The following is a 26,210-nucleotide window of genomic DNA, read 5'->3' as shown; positions in this document are numbered from 1 at the left end:
TCATCTATGACATTAAAAAACATTTTTTAAATAATTTCCAACTTTTAAGTTCAGGGGTACGTGTATAGGATGTGCAGGTTTGTTAGGTAAATATGTGCCATGGTGGTTTGCTGCACAGATAATCCCGTCACCCAGATATTAAGCCCAGCTTCCACTAGCTATTCTTCCTGATGCTTTCCCTCCTCCCACCCCTCACCCTCTGACAGGCCCCAGTGTGTGTTATTACCCTGACCTTGTGTGTCCATCTGTTCTCATCATTTAGCTCTCAGTTAAAGTGAGAACATGCAGTGTTTGGTTTTCTGTTTCTGCATTAGTTTGTGAAGGATAATGGCCTCTGGCTCCATCCATGTCCCTGCAAAGGCCATGATCTCATTCTTTTTTATGGCTGCATAGTATTCCATGGTATATATGTACCACATTATCTTTATCTAGCCTATCATTGGTGTGCATTTAGGTCAATTTCATATCTTTGCTATTGTGACTGGTACTGCAGTGAGCGTACCTGTGCATGTGTCTTTATAATAGAACAATTTTTATTCCTTTGGGTGTATACCCAGTAATGGGATTTCTTCATCAAATGGTATTTCTGCCTATAGTTCTTTGAGGAATGGCCACACGGTCTTACACAGTGGTTGAACCAAATTACACTCCCACCAACAGTGTAAAAGCATTCCTTTTTCTCCATAACCTTACCAGCATCTATTGTTTTTTGACCCGCCATTCTGACTGGTGTGAGATGGCATCTCATTGTGGATTTGACTTGCATTTCTCTAATGATCAGTGATGTTGAGCTTTTTTTTTTAAAATATGTTTTTTGGCCACATGATGTCTTCTTTTGAGAAGTCTGTTCATGTCCTTTGCCCACTTTGTAATGGGGTTGTTTGACTTTTTTTTCTTGTAAATTTGCTTAAGTTCCTTCGAGATGCTGGATATTAGACCTTTGTCAGATGGATAGATTGCAGAAATTTTCTCCCATCTGTAGGTTGTCTGTTTACTCTGTTCATAGTTTCTTTTGCCGTGCAGAAACTCTTTAGTTTAATCAGATCCCATTTGTCAATTTTGCTTTTGTTGCAGTTGCTTTGGCATCTTTGTTGTGAAATCTTTGCCCATGCCTATATCCTGAATGATATCACCTATGTTTTCTTCTAGGGTTTTTGTACTTTCGGGTTTTACATTTAAGTCCTTAAATCCATCTTGAGTTGATTTTTGTATAAGATGTAAGAAAGGGGCCCATTTTCAGTTTTCTGCATATGGCTAGCCAGTTCTCCCAGCACCATTTATTAAATACAGATTGCTTGTTTTTGTCATCTCTGACATTTTATAATGTACGATACTTTATTTCCAATCCTCTTTTGCCATTTTTTGGTTCCTAGTACCTGATCATTCATTTTCTGCTTTGACATTGTGCTTTCAACAATACTTTATCTTTTTAACATATTCTTTCTTGAATTATGTTTTCCCTTTATGGATTCTTTTCGTTTCTTTTTTTTTTTTTTTAACTAAGCATACCCAAAAGGTAGAGAATAGTATATTGAACCCCTACATACACATCGCTCAGCTTTAACAACTATCAGCATCTTGCCAATCTTGTTCATCTGTCCCCTCACATTTATTTTCCTAACTATCCCCAGCCAGATATCATGTCACCTCACTCATAGATACTCAACCTCTATTTCTGTCTGAAAAGGAATTTTTCAAAAACGTACCTACCATGCCATTATCACCCCTAATAAAAATCACAGTAGTTCTTTGATATTGTCTAATAACTAGTTTATATTCAAACTTCTGTGAAGATGTCTTTCTACCGTTCATTTGAATTGGAATCCAAATAAGGTCTACACATAGCATTTGGTTATTATGTCTCTTTTATTTCTCTGGATTTTTTTTTTTAAACCAGACCTAGTTACTCTATTTATTTTTCTCCTTTCCAACAAGTTTGATATCATACTTGTATGGCTAGGTTCTTATTAGAAAAACCAAGTAAGATTTTCTAGCTTTTCATTTCAGATTCAGAGTTTTTTCATCTTTTAACAAACTAAACGTATGTAGTAATATATGAGGAAGCTAAGAAAGGATGCTTTATATCAGACTTGTTAAAAAGAAGTGGACTAAAAATATATAAAAAGCTTTATATTTCATAGATTTATCAGATTAGTGTTACCTCTAAAAATTCTATTCCTAAAAAACTGTGTGTAAAATTAAATTATATGAGCAATCCTATATGTCTAGTGACGTTATATACCTTTCTAAGTACAAGGCAAAAGAAACATGAATATTTTTGAGAATCATATTTAAATTAGGGGATGTAATTTGAACTCTGGCTAAAGCATAAGCTTGAATACCTACGAGCTATTCATATTTCTGTAGGAAGAAGATTTAGATTTGGCCTACTTTAAAAACCAAGAATGGTTCCTTGTGAGAAGCAGTGCTAAAGGACCAGACCTCAACACTGAATATGGTGATCTTAGTAAATGCCAACAGCCATGTTTAAGACACGGTCTGAATATAAAAATTCACATAGGGGCCAAGGTCAAGTTTGGGTCAGTCCACATCTTTACTCAACCACTGAGTACAAGGTTGTCAAGGATTGCTTTCCCTGTTACATTTCTCAAGTTCATATAGGGTAAGGTGGACACTGTGTTGGCCATTCCCTTTTCCAAAGGGATGTGATCATTTAGGAGCTGGTGTTAACTGAAAGGGAAATCCAAAAGTCCTTCAATCCTAAAACTAGAACAACAGAAGAAATAGAGTGATAGACAAGGATACATACTTTCCTACTATAAATATTACCAAAAAGAGACACCAACATATACACATAGAAGAGGTAAGTCTCTTCTTAGGGGGCTATATTATTTACTCTGTAGCGGTCTATTTTTGTCACATCAAGAATTAAAAGCAGAGACAAAATGAGTATTACTGGCAAAGGAACTTTTATTGCAGAGACCAGAGAAATAAATCAGTGTGTCACCTACCTCACTGATTTTATAAAATTGAAAATTTACATGTTATTTGATTAGAAGGAAAGATACCTATAGAGAATAGCATATTGTTGCTTGAAATACAGTTGTTGAAACTGAGGAAATAGCTTAAAATAAGGATCTTCAATGCCTTTTTTACATGTTTACACATAGCTTATAATTTTATATGTAACAGCAATTTTTTTGAGACTAATGGAAAACTTGAAAAAAACGTTAGGGAGAATATAAAACTTGGTATAATTTACTGTAGAGAAAAATCACAAAATGGGAAACATGTTTAAACTTTTCTTTCACAGATGCATTATTTCAGATTTGAAATTCTAGAAGCCTGATCTGGATGTTGGACTCCTTGTTCTCAAACATGAACCTAACGTAGTTGTAATCTTCAGAGTGGCAGCGCTTGATATTTATGGCAAAGAGCCTTTTCATAGAATATTACAGAAACTCTTCATAGTATGTGTTTAATAGACCAGTTTGGTTTGGCATCAGCTTGACATAAACTTTTGGTTATCCAAAGCCCTTAATTGCTTTGAAGTCAAAGCCCAGTGCTGCTCTTTTTTATTAAAATCATGTTTTTTCCTGTTGTTGTGGTCTATTTTGGAATACTGAGTTGTGATTTTTGCATATGTTCTACATAATGCCTCATTAGCAAAAAATCTTGTATCATTTACAAGTAGCCTGAATGTCTGTGTTGTTTTGAAGAAAAATCCATATTAAATTTAAACAATATAAAAATGCACATTTTCTGCTTATTAAAAAGGCCGTCTTAAATTAAATTCAAAGCAGTAACCAGTGAACATATGTACATGAACATTAAAATCAGAATGATTTTACCATTTATTGACCTTTTTCAACTCCAAAAATATTTATACTCTTACAAATGTGTAACTAGTTTGTACTAAGTGTTTTTTTTAAATAAATGTTAGGGTGTTTACCTTCTTAATTAGAAATCATGTAACTGCCATAATGTCCCAGTGGAGGAAATTTAACCCATAAGTATTTCAGACACTCTGACTTGCCTTTTTCCCTTTGGCAGACAGCCGACTGTCAAATCTCGCAACAGAGAGGCCTTTCGCACCATGCATTATAAGAAACAGTTTGGCTTTAAGGGCTCACTCTTTCCCCTGTGCACAGATACAAGATTACTTTCTAGCACTCCAAGTTATTCCCAACTTTTCATTTTGAAAAATTGCATACCTTCAGAAAAGTGGAAAGAATAGTTGAGGGAGCACTCACATAACCTTTCATCCGTTAGCATACTTTTTGAATGGTACAACAAGCCTATTATTGCACTCAGCCTGCTCTTGTTTAAGTCTTCTTTCACTCAGCCTCTTTTCTTCTCTCAACATCTCTCATCTCCTCTTCTCTCCTATTTCTCCTTCTCCCTCTCTCTCTCTCTCCTCTTCACTCATTCCTCACTTCCCTTCTCTTCACCTCTCTCCCTTCCTTACTCCCGTTAGGTACATATATCACTTCACCTTCTGTACAGTTACAAGTAAGTATCTTCTAGGAACAAGGACATCCTCCTATATAACCACAATACAGCTATCACATTCAGTACACTTAACAATGAATGAAACAGCCGCAGCATCTAATATACAGTCCATATCCAAATTTTCCCAATTGTCCCAATAATATCTTTTGCAGCTTGGTCTTTTTGTAATAGCCGTTTTTGTTTTGTTTTGATCTCGGATCCACTCGAGGGTCACGTGTTGTTGCATTCAGTTATCATGTCTTTTAAGTATCCTTTATTCTCTAATGGTCCTCCACTCTTTTATAGCCCATTGACAGTCATATGCAGAATGTCCCTCACTTTGGATTTGCCTGATTGCCCAGCCCCCTAATTTAAAGGGCACATCTGGTTTTCTGATGGGTTACTGGGAGCAGGGATAGCCATGCAGACCTTATTACACAGGGGAGTGATCTGTCATTTTTTAAAATATATTCATCATGCTCTGACTGTTATTTTGAACAGCTTAGAGTTCACTCAATGAAAATTTTCACACTCAAATACCATTTCTTTTATCCTCGTATTTTTATTATTAATATTATCTAAGATATTTCCTTGATAGTGACTTAACAGACCCTCCTGCCACTTTATATAAACCACAGAAATTGTCACAGCTAATAGTTACTAGTATGTGAGTGTATGCATGATAGTGGAGGGAAAGTTAAAAACTTAGGAAGATCTTAAAGGAAAAAACTTAGAAGCGTGGGAAGAATTTAACTTTGAAGAATGGGAAGAATTTAACTCTTAGAGCAAGATTTGAGTGTTGTCTTCATCACTTACGGTCTCTGGCCAAATTCTTTACTTCTGGGAGCCTCAGTTAACCACCTGAACTGTAAAATGATTAGATTGAAATGGGTAAATGGTTTCCTGCCTTTAAACAACAGCTGTTTTTCTCTCTAGGGACCTTGTATTCAGAAAGATTTGGCCTACTAAATTAACTGTATTCATCAAAGACCTGTATCATGCCAATCACTCCTTCTGCTAATTGTTAAATAATCTGTGTTATGACGCTGGATTGGCATAATTCTATAAAAAATGAAAACAACACAAAACCATTAGTTCACTTTTGTAACTTCATTGCCAGTAAATCTACATTTCTTATTGGGCTTTTTGAAATATTGACTGTAAGGTTCAGATTCCTGCCAGGTGTGGTGACATATGCCTATAGTCCCAGCTACTCCAGAGGCTGAGGCAGGAGAATCGCTTGAACCGGGAGGCAGAGGGTGCAGTGAGCCGAGACTGTGACACTGCACTCCAGCCCCGGTGACAGAGTGAGGCTCCGTCTAAAAAAAAAAGGAAAAAAAAAAAATCTGATTCCCATTTCTTTTACTGTAAATCTCAAGTTGGAATCCATTAAACTTGATCGTAAAAATGGTCCGTATAAGAAGATGAGCCAGGATTTGAGTTCTTCCTGTCCCCAACCAGCCTTTGGGAGTGCCCTTCCACTGAGTGTGATTTTATGCATGTAGAGAGCCGACAAAACTGTCCCCTCCATTCCTGTGGGTGGTAAGAGTAAGAAAATACTAAGTTCTGATTTATGGTTTGACCCAACACCACAGGAAAGTAATGATTCAGAGGCAGGTAAACATACACAGACAGTGGTTTTCCTTTGAGCATTCTTAAATCAGAGAGCACTGTTTTCACCTGTGAAGTCAAGTAGCAATTTTGAGCAAAATAATTATCTTTCAAATAGACTTTGCTCAGCTATTTCAGTGAAGCTTATTCTATTCGGCTTACTAGCAGCCTTCTGTAGCCCTAGTCCTAGGGGGTAGCCTTGCTGGTGATTGTTATCTGTGTGTCCCTAATAAAAACTATGAATGACCTACATTTCCTTCAACAATACAGCTACAGAATGTCTGCCACTGTTTGAAAAGAAAATCTAGAGCGCTTTTTTTAACCATAAGGTTGTTTTCAACCTTATGCCCAAAATTTGGGCAGCCTGTAACTATTACTCAAAAACAGTCTGTCCATTCTATCTCATAAATATTTGACCTAACTACTTCCCAGAATCTCATAGCCTAGCTTCTGTGTTTTAAAGCCTTCTCTTCTAAATGACGTTAAATACTATGACATTTTTATCTCAAAACTTCAAGAAGCATTTTTTAGCTTTCATAATACGGTAGCAAGGAATGAAATGTTGGCAAAGGGTAGGGGAGGGGAGTTGAATGCCTGGGGAATAAAGTATATGAAACTTTCACTGGAGCAAAGATTTTTGCTTCTTAAGCTTTCATATCAGACTATACATTACATAGCTCCGCTGAAAGTTTTTACTTCTCCAGTGTATCTGAGGTTTTAGGTTTCTGGATTTATTATGGCACCCAGTAGCAAAGCTGGAGTCAAGTGTTTTCAAGGCTTCCATTAGAAATTCCTTTTTCAGAGTTTATTGCTTGACTGTTTCAAATTATATGAGAGAAACTTGGCACACAGGTTGTTGAGCTGGATTACTTTTTTTTTTACATAAAATCTAATTTATTTCAGTTTGTTTTTAATCTAGAGATGGGCCAACAACTCTTCTCATAGTTTTATAAGATTTTATCATAATTCTAAATCATGGTTTTTTTAAAAAAAAAAAAAAAAAAGGAAAAAGAAAAGAAACTGCATTTTCCAACTTAATCATTCCTGGCTTTTTCAAAATCCTTGATGAAAATTTTGAGAAATTTATTTTTACAAAGCATTTAATTAGTATGCTTGATATCTGTTTGCAGATCATTTCACCATGTGTAATGCAGCATGTATGATTTGGTACATGACTGTCAGAGTTCATCTGAATGTCTGAATGTTTTTACCATGCATTATTCTTTCTGTCAGAATGTCTTCATCCTGAAGATTTGGTATTCCTGTTGTAGTGTGTAGAAGAGGGCAAAAAAGTATTGTGTGGAGGTCACTTAAAATATTACTCATAAAATTAGCCCTAAGTCTGTTCTTCAAAGACCAACCTGAGGCCTTCCTCCACAAACACAGAGGTCTAGGACTGGTCACTTAGCTATGCACCCTAGCTCCATCTTGCCTACAGCATCCTTCTCACATTTCTGGTCATCTTTTTGTGTCATCTCCCTCCCTGTTTCTCTCTTACTTCCCCCCATTATTCTTGTACCATATTTCATTTATATAAAAATGTTTATTTGATTGTCGGGTTTGAGGTAATTTTTATTGCACATCTTCTTAAAGGCTAGACCACATTTATCACATTGCTGATTTGAACTTTCATGTTATCACTGACCTAGCACTTTTAGTTTAACAGATTATCCTCTTCTCATTGTTACATGAAAAAAATATAAAGTCATAATAATAAAGCCCCTAAAACTGATACATAAAAGTAATTATTAAAGACTTACAAGTTTAGCATTGTCCCTGGAAAGATGTACTCTGCAGCAAACTGATTTTTTATTTAAAGTACAACATTATTATACCACATTGTTACTTAAGGTATTGTTTAAAGTACATTACTGCTATTTTCTAAATACTACGTAAGTTGTATATATGCCCACCTGTTGGGCATTACCAGTTTAAAATGCCCTGTCGCTGTTTTTGGCAGTATTTTGAAAAGTTTAAACTCCAAGGAGTTTAGGAAAATATTCAGGAAAGCACCCACCAATTAAACCACTGAAAGGTTTTGATATATGCTTACTGGTTTTTGCCTTACAAAAAAAATTTAAAATTAAAACTGTTATTTCTGTCACCCTATGTGCTTGAATGGATTATAGAGATTTAATTCTGTGTTACTTTAATTAATGGTTATTATTCAAATGTATCTGAATCTTAAAAATATCAACATACTGCGGCGGGGCACAGTGGCTCACACCTGTAATCCCAGCACTTTGGGAGGCCGAGGCGGGTGGATTATGAGGTCAGGAGATCGAAACCATCCTGGCTAATACAGTGAAACCCTGTCTCTACTAAAAATGCAAAAAATCAGCTGGATGTGGTGGCACACGCCTGTAGTCCCTGCTACTCAGGAGGCTGAGGCAGGAGAATCGCTTGAAACAAGGAGGCGGAGGTTGCTGTGAGCTGAGATCGCGCCCCTACACTCCATCCTGGGCAGCCGAGCGAGACTCCATCTCAAAAAAAAAAAAAAATTATCATACTTTAAAACAAAAATAAAATATCAGAGACAACTGGAAGTATATGAAAAGATTTTAAATTATTTGAATCACATTCTGTCCTTACATATCAATAAATGTCATTCACTGCTGAGTGGTCAAACAAAGTAATGCTGGGGCAAATAAGTAAATTATATTTTGGCTTCTAAATATGAAAACAATAATATTTTCTTTAGACTTTAAGATATATTTTTCTCTTTGTATTATATATATTGTATTTTTAGTGACTAAAGGTAATAGTGAATAATAGTGAGTATATTGTTGAATATGTGCTCAGAACTACTAGATTACATGTTTTAGATATATAATTATTTTAACATTATGTTAAGACTGTACCCTGGGCAAGATTCGGATCCATGAACTTGTTTATCTTCTGTGTGAGGACAACTAACTGTCCGATGCCAAAATACAATGAACTTTCAAATATCAAAGAGGAAAATTAAGTATTTCAAGTCCTCAGCTGGTTTACAGATGTGTGAGCTTTGTAGTCCATTTTCTGGTTCCAGTAGGGCATTATGACAATTTTTCCAATATGTGTAAACTAGGTAAGTTTTAAAAGTAAAGTCTCTTTAAATATTGAACTCTGATTTTAAATTTTTTACATTTATTTTTCCTAAAAGTGAACTCTGAAATGAAACTTCAAAATTAACAAAATATTTTTAAATATAAAATGTATTAAGGAACTTTTCTCCATCAAGAAAATAAATGCCTTTTGAAAACAGGTACTCATTTAGATCTATGATTAACCTTTAACTAGATCTTCCTGTTAAATTCTACATTTGCTTTAATCTCAGTAGGAAAAATACAAAATAGTATTGTAACATATAAGGTTTCTGTATACCCTGTGGACATCAAATGATCTCTTACAGCTAAAGGCACATCTGCAACATATTTAAATGCCAGCTTTGGGTATTATTAGTGTAAAATGCTAGGTCACTTTTTTTGCAAATATTTTAAAAAGTTTAAAACTCCAAGAGGAAACTCCAATAAATGGTAATCTTATGATGCCATTTGTATCGAGAGAGTTGTAGAAAGATGAATGGCTGTATTGCATATTTTTCATTTAGGGAAAAGTAGCATGATAGTCTTCCTTAAAATAAGTGTGAAGTTTGGTAATGGTATCATTGATGAACTAAAAACTATCGTGTTTTTGTGCCATCTTTCAGGATCCTATAAAATGATTTTAAATCCATATTATCAATTGTAGAGGTAACATAGTCATGAAGTTTGGGGGACTCCCTTCAAACTTTGTGAGTTCGAGGTTATTAAAGTTCAGGAATGATTATTGGTTTGTTTTAAATAATTAATCTGTCCTGCATTTATAATAATCCAAAAACCTCATTGACTGATGTACAAGTATATAAATATTTTCTGTGTAGCATTAATTGAAAAATTGTGATTCCGCGATAGCTTTTCTTTCTTCTAACATGCATTTTTTACTTCTGTCTCTCTTTTTCTTAAACACAACTCTGAAGGTCAAATATTCGGGACAATGTAGAAATGATTAAGCTTCATAAACAGCTAGTGGAGAAAAGCAATGCTCTTTCAGCAATGGAAGGAAAATTTATTCAACTTCAAGAGGTACAGTGATAATTTATTTCATTACGTTGTTACAGAGATGCAAAGGATTCAAAAGTAGTTTTCAAGTTGTTTTTTTAAACATCAAATGATCATAACACTAAAATGTAATTTTTAAAGATTGTTCTTTGTATTCACAAATGTGTATCCGTTCCCTTAATATATTGTTTATTATTTATAACTCAAGTACTAAAGAAATAATTAACTGCTTGGACTTTTTATAAATATCTGTGTCATCTTAAAATAATAAACATATTTATTATAAATCATCTACCAAGGAAATTTATTTTTAACTCCTTTTATCTGAATTTATTATGGACACATAGCACTGAAGTTTTGCTATATTTGCATATATCTTCAATTTTAAGCATTTATAAAATTATTGGCAATAGACCAAAGTGATGAATAGGTCAGTAATCATGTTCTGTTAAAACTTTCTTTGATTTGGATTTTTTTTCTTTTTTGGTCACTACCATTACCTCAAAATATTTGATTACTCTTAATGTCAACTATCAGTGTATTTATTTTAAACCTTAACCTTTCAGGTTGACAATACTTGGGGTTCTTTGTGTTTAACAAGGACTTGTTTTAACAACGACTGTGACCCCACAGGAATATGCCATTTGAGGGCTTCTGTTTGTTGGCACTGCATAATTAACATAGGTTCTGGAATTAATGAACTCCAAGACATTCCAGTTGAACAGAATTTATGTGAAGTAATACTTTCTTTGAAGTCCCGAGACAAGGAGAGCAGTAGATTGATGCAAAGCAAAGGGTCATCTGAAGCCTAAATTCACTGTTGAATTCAATAGTTAAGTCTTTTTCAGCCATGCTCTGGGGATTTTGTTTTCCATCCTGCAGGAACCTCTTTAAATGCCAAGTGGTAATTACTTCCGCATAAATGTGAGAGTTTGTAAAAGAGGAGACTGATTAGAGAGTGAGAATGATAGTGCTATCTACAGATGTTAGAAGAAGGAAATTTTAAAAATCCCTATGGTTAAAAGCCATTTCCAAGATTAAGAATTAAGAAAGGAATTGAAAAATGATTTTACATCTTCTTATCACTTTGACAGTTCTGATTTCTATTTAACAGTGAACCCAGGTATTAGTTTAAATACCAACAATAATAGGTGTCTGCTGTGGTACAGGCAGCTCTTTTGGAAGCTGACATAGGGTAAAAAATTGAGAGGTTAAACCCAACAGCCTCAGTGAAGTGTGGAGCCTAGAAGAAAATGGCTGAAGATACTGTTCTATAATAATACCAAGATTAACGGAAATTGACCTGAATGGCTCAGTAGCCATGTTTCATTTAAATGAGTGAAGAAAAACTTCAGTAGGACTTGAGAGATTTTAGTTAGCAGGTGAGGCAATGCATGTTATGGTTATATGGTCTCTATGAAAAGACTTTAATGTGATTACCTTTTTTATTTAAAAAAACTTATGTGACATTAAAGTATATAAAATTGAATTTACAGCATGGTCATAAATAGGCCGTTTTTTAAAAAGTAAGAAAAGTTCATAATTTTACTAAATTGGAAATTTTAACTTAATTGTATGCAAATTAAAAGCTAACTATCCAAGGCTATTTATACAATGTGGCGGCGAATCCTTTCATTTCAAATCTGTGGTCAGCATTTTTGACCCATGCTACAGCATTTTTAGACAGCACGTCCAACCAATGTAACCACAGCAAAAAGAAGAAAAAAGTTATTGTTAAAATGAATTTACTTGCTGGTCACCATCTATAAGTCAAAAACTAGAGGAAAATAAAATATGTGACTCTATGCTAACATAACCTTGTACTTTCTTCCTCATGTCACACACATGTTCAGAGTGTCTCCTACGGATAAGTAGCACCATACACATCATTTGTTATGTAAAAAAATAATCTGTATAAGGTGAACTTCAGGAGTAAATTCACTTATAGAATTATAATCATTTAGTCAAATGATTAGTCATAACCAAAAATAATGTTTAAAAGATGTTCTTTTTATCTTTTAGAAGCAAAGAACTCTCAGAATCAGCCACGATGCTTTGATGGCGAATGGGGATGAGTTAAACATGCAACTTAAAGAGCAGCATTTAAAATGCTGCAGTCTTGAGAAACAGTTACATTCTATGAAGTTTTCTGAAAGAAGAATAGAAGAGGTAAGCTCCCAAAGAGTTTAGCCATCTGTTGCATTACAACTTCTTGGTAACTGTTTTGAAAAACTAAAATAGAGACATTTCAAAATTTTACTTATTTAAAATTATGAGCTATATACATGGTGTTTTGAGCACAGTAAAATATAGTAGTTAGTATATGAATGGCAAATCAGTGTTTAACTGTATTGCAAATGTGGCAAGATCCACTGTTTACCCAAAGGATTAAAGATGCTTGGGTAAAATGAAACCAGCATTTTGAAACTGATACCAGATTACCTATGGAACTTAATTTTCTCAACCATAACAGCTTATTAATCATTTGAGATACTAAGACAAAATAACAGGACTATATCTGTTTCCGAGGAGATGGCTGTTGTATTCTGCATTATCAGTAATTTTATGAAATTATCTAATTTTTTTTAGGGAGTTGTTTGAAAACTCGTCTTCCTATTATCGTAGTATTTTCTGTAGCCTGTTAAGTTTGTTCCCAGGGAGAATGGAAGAGAAATAAGATGCCTGCATTCTATTCTGATCTTGGGAGAATCCTTTACTGTCTCATACTAGCATCAAAAGAGAATTTTGAAAATGGAAGTAAAGTTTAAGAGTACTCTGATCCACAGGGAAAAGTTGTGATTGCAAAATATACTTATGAATAAAACTTAAAAATAAATGCTAGAGTACGGAAATCTACATTTTAGTCATAGAGATGTAATTATTACTCCATTTATTTCTGAAAATACTATTCATGGGCTAAAATAGTATATAACTGTTTATTCATTTATTCACAAAATGTGTTAGTGGCTATTTATAAATTTCAGATAATGTGAGAAATTGTATCTTCAGAGTAAATTGTGATTAACAACACAGTTGAACCATGAACCTAAAAAGAATTTAATCCTTTTAATTTTTTATGGGCCAATTGTAAATTAATACAAAATGAATATAATGATAGAAGTTATCATGGTGAAAAGTAAAAAATATTATGTTTCCCGGGACTTAGCAAGCTCTTAACATATTCTTTACTGACTTCTGGCACATGTTGCATAAAGCACTGTGTACGTTTCTACTAAATTAAAACAGGAATGTTAATTTCACGTTTATTTAACAACTTAGAATCAGTGCTGAATTAAATGCAGACAATATAAGTGGTCTGGTTAGCAGCTACCATTTAGCAATCGAGATTAAAACATGTTAACCTCTTCTCATATAGAGTTTTTTATGTTTTTTTTTACCCCCAAGTAGTTTTATGTAATATTTACTTAACATGTAATTTTATTTTCATTTTAGCTGCAGGATAGAATTAATGATTTAGAAAAGGAACGGGAACTTTTAAAGGAAAACTATGATAAACTTTATGACAGGTAAATCATGATTCCATGTGTTCTTTCATTGTCTTGTTTGAGCTCTTTTATATGAAAGCATTTGCTGTTGTCAGACTAGATCATGTTGATCAAAGAATTAGCAACAAATGATAGCAAGAAATATACAAACTTTATAAAGGAAATACAAGCTTTTTAAAGACATTGGTAATAAGTTGTTTAACCTGAGCAGTAGCCTATTACTACTAAGAAAACCATATCACCTTGTTGCCAGTAAACTGCTATCAATTATTGAACACTAACTATAAACTAAACAGACAGCATGCTAGATACTCTACATTTATTGTTATAAATTGTTCACAGCACCTTGAAATGTGTGTATTATAAATTCCCATTTTGCAAACAAGGAAGATAAAGCAATTTAAGTAACATTAAGAGGCACTTCCTACCTCTTTTTTTCAAGACAGTGTCTCAGTCATGCAAGCTGGAGTGCAGTGGCACAATCATGGCTCACTGCAGCCTCAACTTCCAGGGCTCAAACAATCCTCCCACCTCAGCTGCCTGAGTAACTGGGACCACAGGCACATGCCCCCATGTCAGACTAATTTTTTAAATTTTTTGCTAGTGACAAATTCTTTCTATGTTGCTCAGGGTGATCTTGAACTCCTGGGCTCAAGTGATCCTCCTGCCTCAGCCTCCCAAAGTGCTGAGATTACAGGGGTGAGCCGCTGTGCCCAGCCCATACCTTTTAAATGTATAAAGTAATAGAGCTTGTATTTGAACCTCTTTTGGTCTCTTTCCTAGACTCCCCAGCTTATTAACTGAGAGTTATTCTGTTAGGGAAAAACAAAGGTGTTCACTTACAGTTGTCTCTGTTCCTTATAAAGAGAAACACAAGCATCTGTATCTCAAGGTACATTTTAAAGGGCTGCTTCAATTTTGTTTCTTAATCTACTTCATAATTATGGTATTTTAGAAATTAGTCCTTTCTGGTAATATTAGAAACAAAATCATAGTCCACATCTAAGTTTGGTTAAGTGATACAGATCTCTCTCTCTCTCTCTCTCTGTGTGTGTGTGTGTGTGTGTGTGTGTATGTAATTTTAAGTATTTTTAGTATATGATACTGATAAATGATAAATACAGGTTTACATGAAAGCAAATGTAATATATACTTAAATACATATGTTATAGCTGATATTCAACAGCTACTTCTACTGGTCATGTGCTGAAACCTCAGAAAATAACCATTTGAGCTACAAGTGCATCTGTGCATCTTTAACTTTTTAGCTCTTTGTCTTATTTTTAATAAATTAAATTTACATTTTGTAAATTAAACAAATTATACCCAAGGAGTGTGGGGATAGGTTTTTATTTTGATTTACTTCGGGAAAGTTACGTAAATTAACGTAGGCATTATTTCAGTAGTTTGTATCATCTATGTTATTTACCTACTTGTGGGGACTATCTTTGTACAGTGACTCACTATATTAAGGGTTACCAACAGTAGGTTCAGACACCAGTTAAAATCATACGTGTGTTTGAAAAGTTTAAATGTCAGTATACAAATTGCACAGCAACCTATTAGAGAAGATATCATCTCTCTTTTATAAATGAGGAAATTGGGATTCCAGAAAAATTAAGACTTGTGCAGAGTCACACAGCATTGCTGAGACTGTAGTTTAGAACGAAAACCCAGATTTTTTTTTACTCTAAAACTTGAATTCTTTTTTTGTTATGCTTCACTATCTCTCTGATTTTAATTGCATTGGCAAATTGTATATGTGGAAGGGAAACATTCATGGAATAACAGAACTGTTATAAATCCAGAAATTCTTACTGATTTACATGTATCTTCAGTATCTTGTAATTTCAAATAATTTTACATAGTCCAAATAGAAGAAAATAGTGCCATATGGCCATTACTTCCAAATTTTCTACTTCTCCCCAGTTTGAAAATTTACTGAACATACTTACTTGGAATAAAAAAAAAATCAAACTTAGCTGGGAATAATGTATAGATGAAACTTTGAGAAAGTCATGTTTTTCTCATATTTACTTTCCCACCATAAAACTTTATCTTTCCATATTAGAAGATGATCTAAGAGTATAAATTTGAAGCATTTTTTTTTCAATGTTTTATGCTTGCGCTAACTTTTTTTTCCTGTCACACTGAAAGCAGACTTCATTATGCTGCTCACACGTGAAGTTTATGTGAGATATATGCAAGTAAATGTGTGTAATGAGTGTCAAAACATTTAATGTCAAAAGAAGAATTAATGTCGCATAAGCACAAAAAAAACCCAGCAAACACACATAATAGTCGACAGAACTACAGAATTCTCTAATACAGTGTTTTTGAAATATATGATACATTTTAGAAATATAGTTGGGGAAATTCGACAAAAGTCGACATTGTCTCTGAGATTTTTTACAGCTCTTTTGTTTCATGACACTGTTATTCATTATTGCCAACAACTAATGTTCATCAAAAACTACACATACTCCCTGTTTGCTTAGTCATAACGATAACATGTTTTTAAAAGGACAGCATTTGTTTGTTATTCAAAATTGACTAGTTTTCAGGAGAAAAATATGATTTGCAGATTGCATTCTCATCTTCCTTTTTCAAATGAAATTTTGAATGTGTTTATTACTTGACATATGACATATTAGAGAATCATCTGGGAAGATAAAACCCTCATGTTACTTTTTAGTATGAGCCTTTTTTAATATGCCAAAACACTTTTGATACACTGCCAAGAAATAAGTATAATTTTAAGAAATGTTCAATTTAAAAGTTCAGAATACATTTTTGGCAATTACATCTTTCTCTCAGGTCAGAGAGAAGCTCTATACTGTGGTATGTAATACAGTATTATATAATTATGCTATAATTTGGTAATGCTGTGCTTCACTTTTGAAGTTAGTTAGTGTTGGGGCCATGTAACTGATAAATGCAATGGTTCCTAAACTATAATGTATGCAAATAACCTGGAAAATTTTTTAAAATGTAGGTTTCACCACCTCTTCAGAGCTTCTTTGCCTATCCATCTGCACCCTTCCCTCTGCCCTGATGCCATCCAGCTCTGATTCAGTTAATTTGAGACTGGGTCTAAAAAAATCTGTTGAATGTGATTTTGAGGTATTAACTTCTTGAGAGACCCTAATATGTCTATTTTAAAAAGGTATTCATCTAGTTTTTAAGATGATATTAACCTTTTTAAGAATTGGGTGGATCAAGTTTTTATGATGTGATAGTCATCTACTTCTCAAAATGTAAAAGAGCACTGCTGACCCCCATAGATGCTCTGTGTTCTGTTTCCATAAAGTGAGCATCTGTGCCCTGTAACCTTCTAGAAACCATAAAATCTCATGTGATCAAATGTGAGCAGCTTATGCTTCCCAGAAATCAAACTCCAAGTATATTTGGGGCATCATCTTCTTTCAGTAAGTGAAATATCCTGATGTGAATATGAATTTAATTTTCATTGGGCCCTAAATAAAGTACGTGTGACTTAAAAAAAAAAAGAGAGAGAGAGAGAGACAGGATCTTGCTCTGTTGTCCAGGCTGGAGGGCAGTGGCGCAATCATAGCTCACTGCACTCTCGACCTCCTGGACTCAAGCAATCCTCCCACCTCAGCCTCCCAAGTAGCTAGGACTACAGGCATGTGCCACTACACCTGTCTAATTTTTAATTTTATTATTATTTTTTAATTCTTTTTTTGAGACAGAATCTCGCCCTGTCACCCAGGCTGGAGTGTAGTGGCATGGTCTTGGCTCACTGCAACCCCTGCCTCCCGGGTTCAAGCGATTCTCCTGCCTCAGCCTCCTGAGTAGCTGGAATTACAGGTGTATGCCACCACACCTGCCTAATTTTTGTATTTTTTAGTAGAGATGGGGTTTCACCATGTTAGCCAGGCTGGTCTCGAACTCCTGACCTCAAGTGATCCATCCACCTCGGCCTTCCAAACTGCTGGGATTACAGGCATGAGCCACCACACTCGGCCTTTAATTTTATTTTTTATAGAGGTGGGATCTCTCTCTGTTTCCTAGGCTGGTTGAACTCCTGGGCTCAAGCCATCCTCCTGCCTCAGCCTCCCAAAGCATTGGGGTTACAGGCATGAGCCACCGTACCTGGCCACTATGGATTTCTTTATGGATGATTTAGAGTTTGTTCTTTTCTACCTCTCACATTAGGATGCCCTTGAACATTGAACAAATGGAATTTCTTCTGTAAGAGGAAAGATCTTAGGAAGCAGATGAACTCTTTGGCTTTATTTAGATCTTTATCATGTTTTTGATCAAGGGTGTGTATTTACAGTATGCTGACCCATGTCTGCCGGTGGACATGCCGTTGACCACAAGCAGCAACGGGCATTCCACTGCAGGCTGACATTTGATCAGTCCTGCAACATCACATAACAGTGAAATGTGTACAAAGACTAACTATGATCCTACTTCAGTTTTCACTATAGGCAATATACAAAAACATTTTCATGAATAAAAAGTTCTCAAAGACTGTTCTCATACGCAGATTTAATCATGTACACAGCCCTTACAAAGAAAATGGAGCCAGATGTGGTTCACCATTTATAGTTACACAGATGGCTCTAAGCATAGAGGAATACAGTAAATTCAAAAGGAATTCCTCATGAAACTCCAGTGGAATGTAATCCTAAATTTAGAGGGAAGATAGCAGTGGACTAAATTCAGATTGACTTATGCTGATTTACACTAGTATTTTGTGGGTTTGGAAAACCCAGGCTGCTAAATTGTTCTTAATTTAAACACATACAGCTTCTGATGTTTCTGCCAGATTAGCTGTTGGTGATCTTTTCGCTGGTACTAATGCTATTGGAACACTACTGTTTCTAATTTTTGGCATCTGATATAATGTATAGTTGTGCCTATTTCATCATGCTAATTTTTTTTCCAGGTGGTACATGTTTTTAATAAAATAAGACACATGCATATACATACACATACACACACACACACACACACATATATATATACACACACATAGATGTACTCACATTCATGCATATATATGGATGTGTTTGATATATACAATTTGGCCATACATAGAAATTATATTTGTTCTTTATTTTAAAAACAAACATAAAAAGAAAAATTATTTAGTATTTAAAATGCATATTTTATTTGGATTTCATTTAAGTCTAGGTCATTGTACCTTTGATAAAATCAACTTAAATAATTGGTATATAGATTCTATATTTTTTTAAGGTTCCATAAGTGAAATGAGAACACTAATAGAAGAAACAGATGTCATATTTAGGGAAGCTTCCAGAATTCCATTTATTTTCAAGGTCATGTTATCTCAAAGGCAGTAAAATATTCAAAATGTGAAATGAATACACAATTTTGCTCTTTTGAAAAGCTGTGCCTCCCAGAAAAGTATCTTTTTTGGAATAAAAACTGAAGACTAGTTGGGAGCAACATTAAGGGCAATTTCCAGTAATATGTTTCTTTTCCATTTACTTCATCATCAGTATAAAACCAGATTTTATAAGTTTTTGTTGTATTTACTGGGCTTAAAATAACTAGAATGGTCAAAGCTGCTGCTGATTATTCAGTCATATCAAGCTTCACAGATAATGGTTTTCTGCTGAAATTCAGATCAAGATCAGTTTTTCCAAAACCTGGCTATCATCTGGGGAGCTTTATAAAAATATGAATACCTGGGCCCTGGAATCTTCATTTTAAAATCTCTCTAAGTGTCCTTACTGCAGCTGGCCTACTACCAGTATTTCGGTCAGTGTTTAGGAATCACTGGTATAAACAAATGTTTGTGGTATCCTTTCTGTGCATCGCTTAGTTATTTTTCAACCGGTTCTTTCTTCTAATATACTGGGTCTTGATCATTAGCAAATTTTAACCATGTTTTAAACTGCTGTACTGTTATTGGGGAATAGTAATTCTATTTTCATCATTCTTATCAGGCACAGAGCACTGGTTTTCATTCCAATCATGTGTTACAACTAAAACTGTTTTTAGCCTATTGTTTTTTGTTTTTTATCAAAAACTGTATTATCACTACTTCGTTTCAATATGCTATCATTCTGTGGCCATTATTTTGTGAACATGTTATTATCACAGACTCTTTAAAAGTTTCACAGAATTAAAGATCAGGTGGAAAGTCCGTTTTCTCTGTATTAAGAGGTTTGTATGTGGGAGAGAATGGTTTTGTACGATGTCAATTGCTGAGGTTTGGAATTGTGGATTCCTCTGGAGTATGTACAGTATCTAAATTCCTTTACTAGTCCCACAAAAGCTGCACACTGCCAGCTTTTCTGACTTTAGAGCTCTAAATTAAGGCCAGTTCCTTTGCTCATCCCACAAACTCTTTCATGTTCCCTAACCGCAGCCTGAGAAAGGCGCCTTGGTTTCAACAGCAGCAGACCAGCATATGTTTACTTAATTCCTAAGACATGATGACAGTGGTCTCTGTGCCACTAAAAGCTTTTCTCTTTATTATTTTCGGTTGAAGCTGATTTCCAAGCTTTCCTTGCATGTCACGTGTGTTTTGCAGTGCCTTCAGTGCTGCCCATGAAGAGCAATGGAAGTTAAAGGAGCAGCAGCTGAAAGTACAGATTGCTCAGCTCGAGACTGCCTTGAAGTCTGACTTAACAGACAAAACTGAAATCCTTGACAGATTAAAAACTGAAAGAGGTACATTTAAAATAACCACTGCCTTTCTCATTTCAGACATCTAATGTTTCTTCATTGAATCAGTCAGTACTTACTCTGGTGCCTACTGTTTGCCACTCACCCTGCGATGTGTAAGGGGCAAACACAGTCATCCACTCTCATGAATTCAGTGGTTGCTCAAAATTTCTCATACTCTGCCTGGTGTATATGCCAAAAGAATTGCTTTTTCTCATAGCTGTTCTTATTTAGGTTATTTTTAATTGTTCAATTTTCCTAAATTCTAAGCCTTTCTTTACTCAACAGTCAACAAGTATTTATTGAGCACCAGTTAGTGCTAGACACTGTTCTAATTTCTGGGGATACAGCAATGAATAGAAACAAAGGTCTTTCCCTCATGAAATATAAATTTAATAGGAAGAAACTACAACAATTAAATAAATATGTAATATGTGAGGTGGTGGCAAGTGTAATGGCATAAAAACACTAGCGTAAGATGACAGAGATTGGCAGAAATAGTAGCTTGCCGTTCTGAGAGTTCGAATAGGGAAAATCTCTGATGAAATGTCTAATTCTGCTCTGTGACAGTGAACTTAAATACCAGGAAGCTTTGTGCCCCCTGCTAAAATAATAATCACTAATAAGTTTCAGTATAAGTCACAGATCTCTTAGAAGTAAAAGAATTATAATTAAAGAAGTCTGAATTTTACTGTGTTACACACACATAGATATACACACAAATGCACAACAGGGGAAATGAATTATTTGCTTTAAGTGTCATTATCTGTTTGCTCATGCCCTAGATAAACCAAGTCATATGCTCCTTTTGAACACTTGCAATTCAGTTGCATGCGAATGTTTAAAAGTTTAATACAGACTCACTAAAAAACAGTTATGTTTCTAGTTAGTATTCTTATGTTTTTATTTAGACCACAATGCCATATTTCACTGACTGTAAGGAACATTATCTTTTCATATTTTAACGTCTCTAATATTGAGTTGCATTTTATAAGTGGTAGCATTTTTAAATTTCAGTGTGACATTATTTTTACACTTTAACAAGTCTGAAATTGGAACACATAATCAATGGAGTCTTAATTTCAATGAAACACACTAGTGCAATGTTTATTCACCAAGTGACTATGTTTGATGATAGATTTTTTTATGACTTTTTCTCTAGAAGACTGTGAGTGGAATAAAATGGTGATGACAGGTTTTCTGACCTGGTGGATTTTTTTTAAGTTTTCATGTCAAAAATACATACAGTTCCTGACTTTAATGTGCAGTATCGAATACCTAACAGAGTGCTTTGCCTTAGTAATTGCTCAATAAATTATTGTTTAGGTAAAAAAAGTGGAAGTGCTCTATATTCCCTCTCTCTTTTCCAAGAGCAGATGAATTGCTCATTCTTAAAAGGAAAGGAAATGAAGTAAACTTTTTTTATTTCTATGCTTTCTGTATTTACTTAGATATCAAGAATTCTAGAGCTGCTATTTTTTGGATATCTGAACTGATCTTTGCAAAGAAGCTTTTCTTAAGGGGGGTAGAATCTTAATTTTTTTGTTAGACCTGTTTATTGTCATTGAATTAATTCTGAGGGTTCTTACTTTGTATTACAGTTCTTAAGTTATTTTAATTTATCTAATTTATTCCTCATCTTTTTTACTGGCTCTTTTATTGTTTGGGAATTTTTTTAATAGTAAACATAACTCATGTACATTATGAAAAAAGTCCAGTATGTAAATTATAAAAATCAATCCCACAACCCACAAAATATTAGCAAAATAATCACTGCTAATACTTGATTTATGTCCTTTCAGAGTTATTTCTAAATGATATAGTTTTATAATATGCTTTTTTTGCTATATTGTAAAATCATTCCTTAATATAAATCTACATCAGAATCATTTATAATGGCTGTTACAGTTTTCCAGTGTGTGATTGTAACATGGATTATTTAACAATCTTCTATTGAATATTTAAATAGCTTCAGTTTTTTTAAGTATTATAAACAATTCCACACAAATTTTTACACATTTATCCAATTATTTCCTAAAGAAAAATTGCTAGAACGGAATCTTTACTTTTAATGCAACTATTATTTTCCAGTTATTTTTGTTTGAATACCTCAAATTTACAAGTCTAAGAATTTAAGTTTTCATTTCTTTGTGGAAATCTTACAATGGGTTATAAGAAAAATATTACAGCCCTTAACCATTTCTTCCAGGGAAATAATACACAAAAAAACTGTAACCGTCTATTTAAGAAAATCTTTTAATATTTAGAAAGTTCCATTTTGTATTACAGATTTTGAAATTGTTTAATTTTACTTTGAAGTGTCTTCATACTTTTACCTTCTCATGTATCAAGTGTTCTTTGCCAGAAGATGTTTCCCTGGCTTCTTGTAGTCATTCATCTAACTGGTAAATTATTTTTAGAGAATACTCACCTCTTTATTCAAGGTACAAATTAGTTTCAGATTGTGTGAATCTGTGGGGGAAGGATATGTAAATGCAGTTTGCATTTGGTTAATGCTTAAATTAACTGCATGTGTTTAAGGGCTTGCTTTTGAAAGTTCCTTTCTATCTTTAGCTGAAATGCATAATTCAGCATAATGCATATGGTTATATTGATCACAGCTGAAGATATTAGCACAAAGGCGCCCTGAAAATTGTTTAGTTGAATTGTTCTCTGCACTCTGCTTATTAATGGTGTGCTGGAAGAACATAATTTTGAAAGAGTGAAATGTTATCTCATTTGAATAAAATGCTGTTTAGCCTAACCTGCTTTTTGTCAAATCGTAAGGTAAAGAGGTTATTTTTCATCTTGTACAGAGTGCTTTCATTTTGCCTATTATAATTCAGCAAGTATATTTCCTCTTTGAACTATAGCATTTCAGTACTTTTTAAAGACCCAGGAGTTATGTCCCAAATAAACAGTTTGAGAAAGGAAAAATGTAGTGGATAATTCTAAATAAAATTCAGTAGAAGGTAAGTTACCAGTACTCAGTAATGTCTTCTCCCACTAAGTTATTTTTCCACTAATAACGCCCTTGTTTAAAAAATATCAGTGAATGGAGATATCGTTGTTGAAACAAATGTTAGGAAAGGCTGGAAACATTTAAATAAATAAGTTTATTTCTACCTAATAACATATAGGAACCCTGCTCTGAAAACTTGAAAGGAAAGGAAAACTAGAACATAGAAATAATAATCAAAATATGGTATGTCTGGATAAAGATGGAACAGTCATGTCCTTCACACTTTAGCTCACCCTTAGAAACCCTAAAATGTTTTACTGGCCAGAGAATGAAATTATATCATCCTCAGTACCTTTGTTTTTACATACTTCGGACTATATTTGCCTTCTTTTTGTTACCTAACCATGTTGTCTAGATGTTGTTTTAACTTAACATAAAGAGTCCCACGTTCTTACTCTGTTCTCTGACAAAAAAGTTTATCTCATAAAAATCCATATTTATTATTCATCTGAATTTTTAGTTTAAAGACAAGTATTTAACCTATACCTTCAAAATTTTCAAGTATTGTTCATATTTGGATATTGTTTTCTTTTTTTTTTTTTTTTTTTTTTGAGACAGAGTCTCGCTCTGTTGCCCAGACTGGAGTGCAGTGGTGCGATCTTGGCTCACCGCAACCTCCGCCTCCCGGGTTCAAGCAATTCTTCTCCTGTCTCAGCCTCCTGAGTAGCTGGGACTACAGGCGTGTGCCACCATGCCCAGCTAATTCTTGTATTTTTAGTAGAGATGGGATTTCACCATGTTGACCAGGCTGGTCTTGAACTCCTGACCTCATGATCCACCTGCCTCCACCTCCCAAAGTGCTGGGATTATAGGTGTGAGCCACCACGCCTGGCCTGGATATTCTTTTCTTTAGTTAACTAGATATAAGCAATTTATACTCTAAGATGACCTTTTAACCTTCCATCAATAAGACAAAAGTGTTTATACAGTATATTTGATGTTTTTTTTCTTTGAGATGGAGTCTAACTCTATCGCCCAGGCTGGAGTGCAGTGGCGCAATCTCAGCTCACTGCAACCTCTGCTTCCCAGGTTCAAGCAATTCTCCTGCCTCAGCCTCCTGAGTAGCTAGGATTACAGGCACGTGCCACCATGCCCAGCTAATTTTTATATTTTTAGTAGAGACGGGGTTCACCATGTTGGTCAGGCTTGTCTCGAACTCCTGACCTGGTGATCTGCCTGCTTCAGCCTTCCAAAGTGCTGGGATTACAGACGTGAGCCACTGTGCCAGACTTGATATTAAAATGTCTTTGTATTGCCTAGGATCACAGGTTTTTATTATTATTATTATTATTATTATTATTATTATTATTTTACTTTTAAACTGCCAAGAATTATGTGACATTAAAAACATCCAAATTTCCTAACCGTGTAATTTAACATTTTTATTTATATGTAGTATTTATAGCTTGAGAACACAATGCCTTATAAAAGAAACATATTTTTGTTTAAAATGCAGTCAGTATGCAAATGCATTTGTTCAAAGAATTCTTGGCAAATGTGTTCATTTTTTTAAGAAAAGGAAACAAAAATGTACATCATAAATTGAAGACTTATGATAAACATAAATGGTTGAGAGCAGGATGAAATTGGTAGAGATACTTTAGATGACACGGCTTAGAGTTAGTCCACAGGGAGTCAACAAAGGAGGATACCTGAGTGCCACAGTGAGCTCTAGCAAAGAGTACACTTAAGAACGTGAGATTATCAAATACTGTGGATTTGTTCACTAGCTATTATGCTTTTTTTAAAAAAAGCTAAACGTGTTTAATGCAGGGAGTGAAAAATTAGTCTCTTTATGAAAAATTTGCTGTCTTCTAAATTCTACCCTACCCTCCTGTTTGTGGGTCCTAGCAACTGAGGACCTAGACAAGCATAACCATTATTCCATTTCTTAGCACTAGCTCCAAGTTCATTCCTACTGATTAGTAGCATGAACTCAGTGAATAAAGAGCACATATGAATTTATTTATTTTGGGGGGACAGGGTCTTGCTCTGTTGCCCAGGCTGGAGAGCAGTGGCACAATCATGGCTCACTGCAGCTTCAACTCCCCAGGCTCAACTGATCCTCCCACCTCAGCCTCCCAAGTAGATGGGACTACAAGCATGCCCAGCTAATTTTTATTTATTTATTTATTTATTTATTTATTTATTTTAGAGATGGGATCTCCCTGTGTTGGCCAGGGTGATCTCAACTCTTGGACTTAAGAGATCCTCCTGCCTCAGCCTCCCAAAGTGCTGAGATTATAGGCATGAGCCACCATGCCCAACCCGTATGAATTATTGTTGATACCACCATGCGTGGCTTAAGAATCCATTCCTCCTATTGTAATAGACCTGTTGGAAGTATGGTTGACTAAATATGGATTCAGAATTTCCTTTTTAATTTTTTTATTATGCATTTAGAGGGTACAAGTGCACATGGGTATATTAGATAGCTGTGAAATCTGAACTTTTAGTGTAACCATCACTCAAATAATGTACATTATACCCAACAGGTAATATTTCATCCCTCATCCCCCTACTATGTTCTGGAAGTTACCTTGTTTTAATAAAAATACTATATGCTAAGTTGGGAAAATAAAATTCGAAGATATCAACTAAAAAACTAAAAGACAATTTTTTTTTCACATGCTTTTCAGGACCCTTAATAAGTAAGTAAAAAATCATAGATTTAGAAACACATTTTCTCAGGTATTTTAAATAGAACATTCCTTTGAAGTCCCATAGGCCACAATTTCCTTATATTAATACTGTGAACTTATGTCTTGGGTTTTTGATAAGCAAGTGATTCATATGGTAGACACATGATAGTATTCATTTATTCCTCATTCCCCTGCTGTCTTTGTCGAGGGGCTAGCTCAGTTTCCT

General features: G+C 34.4%; 1 protein-coding gene across 11 annotated transcripts in view; it reads left to right on the top strand.

Annotated features, from left to right (window-relative positions):
• RPGRIP1L (RPGRIP1 like) overlaps positions 1 to 26,210 on the top strand; it is a 99,402-nt gene that overhangs the window by 15,464 nt on the left and 57,728 nt on the right. For all 11 annotated transcript variants that reach the window (XM_074026695.1, XM_074026692.1, XM_074026696.1 and 8 more), the window contains exons 7-10: positions 10,064 to 10,169; positions 12,168 to 12,314; positions 13,599 to 13,672; positions 20,187 to 20,326. In XM_074026695.1, the coding sequence (XP_073882796.1) occupies positions 10,064 to 10,169; positions 12,168 to 12,314; positions 13,599 to 13,672; positions 20,187 to 20,326 (467 nt within the window). The remainder of the gene's footprint in view (positions 1 to 10,063; positions 10,170 to 12,167; positions 12,315 to 13,598; positions 13,673 to 20,186; positions 20,327 to 26,210) is intronic.

The sequence above is a fragment of the Macaca fascicularis genome, chromosome 20 (genome assembly GCF_037993035.2).
Source record: "Macaca fascicularis isolate 582-1 chromosome 20, T2T-MFA8v1.1".
NCBI lineage: Eukaryota > Metazoa > Chordata > Mammalia > Primates > Cercopithecidae > Macaca > Macaca fascicularis.
The sequence above is the reverse complement of the archived record's forward strand: the minus strand, read 5'-3'. Positions and strand labels throughout refer to the sequence as shown.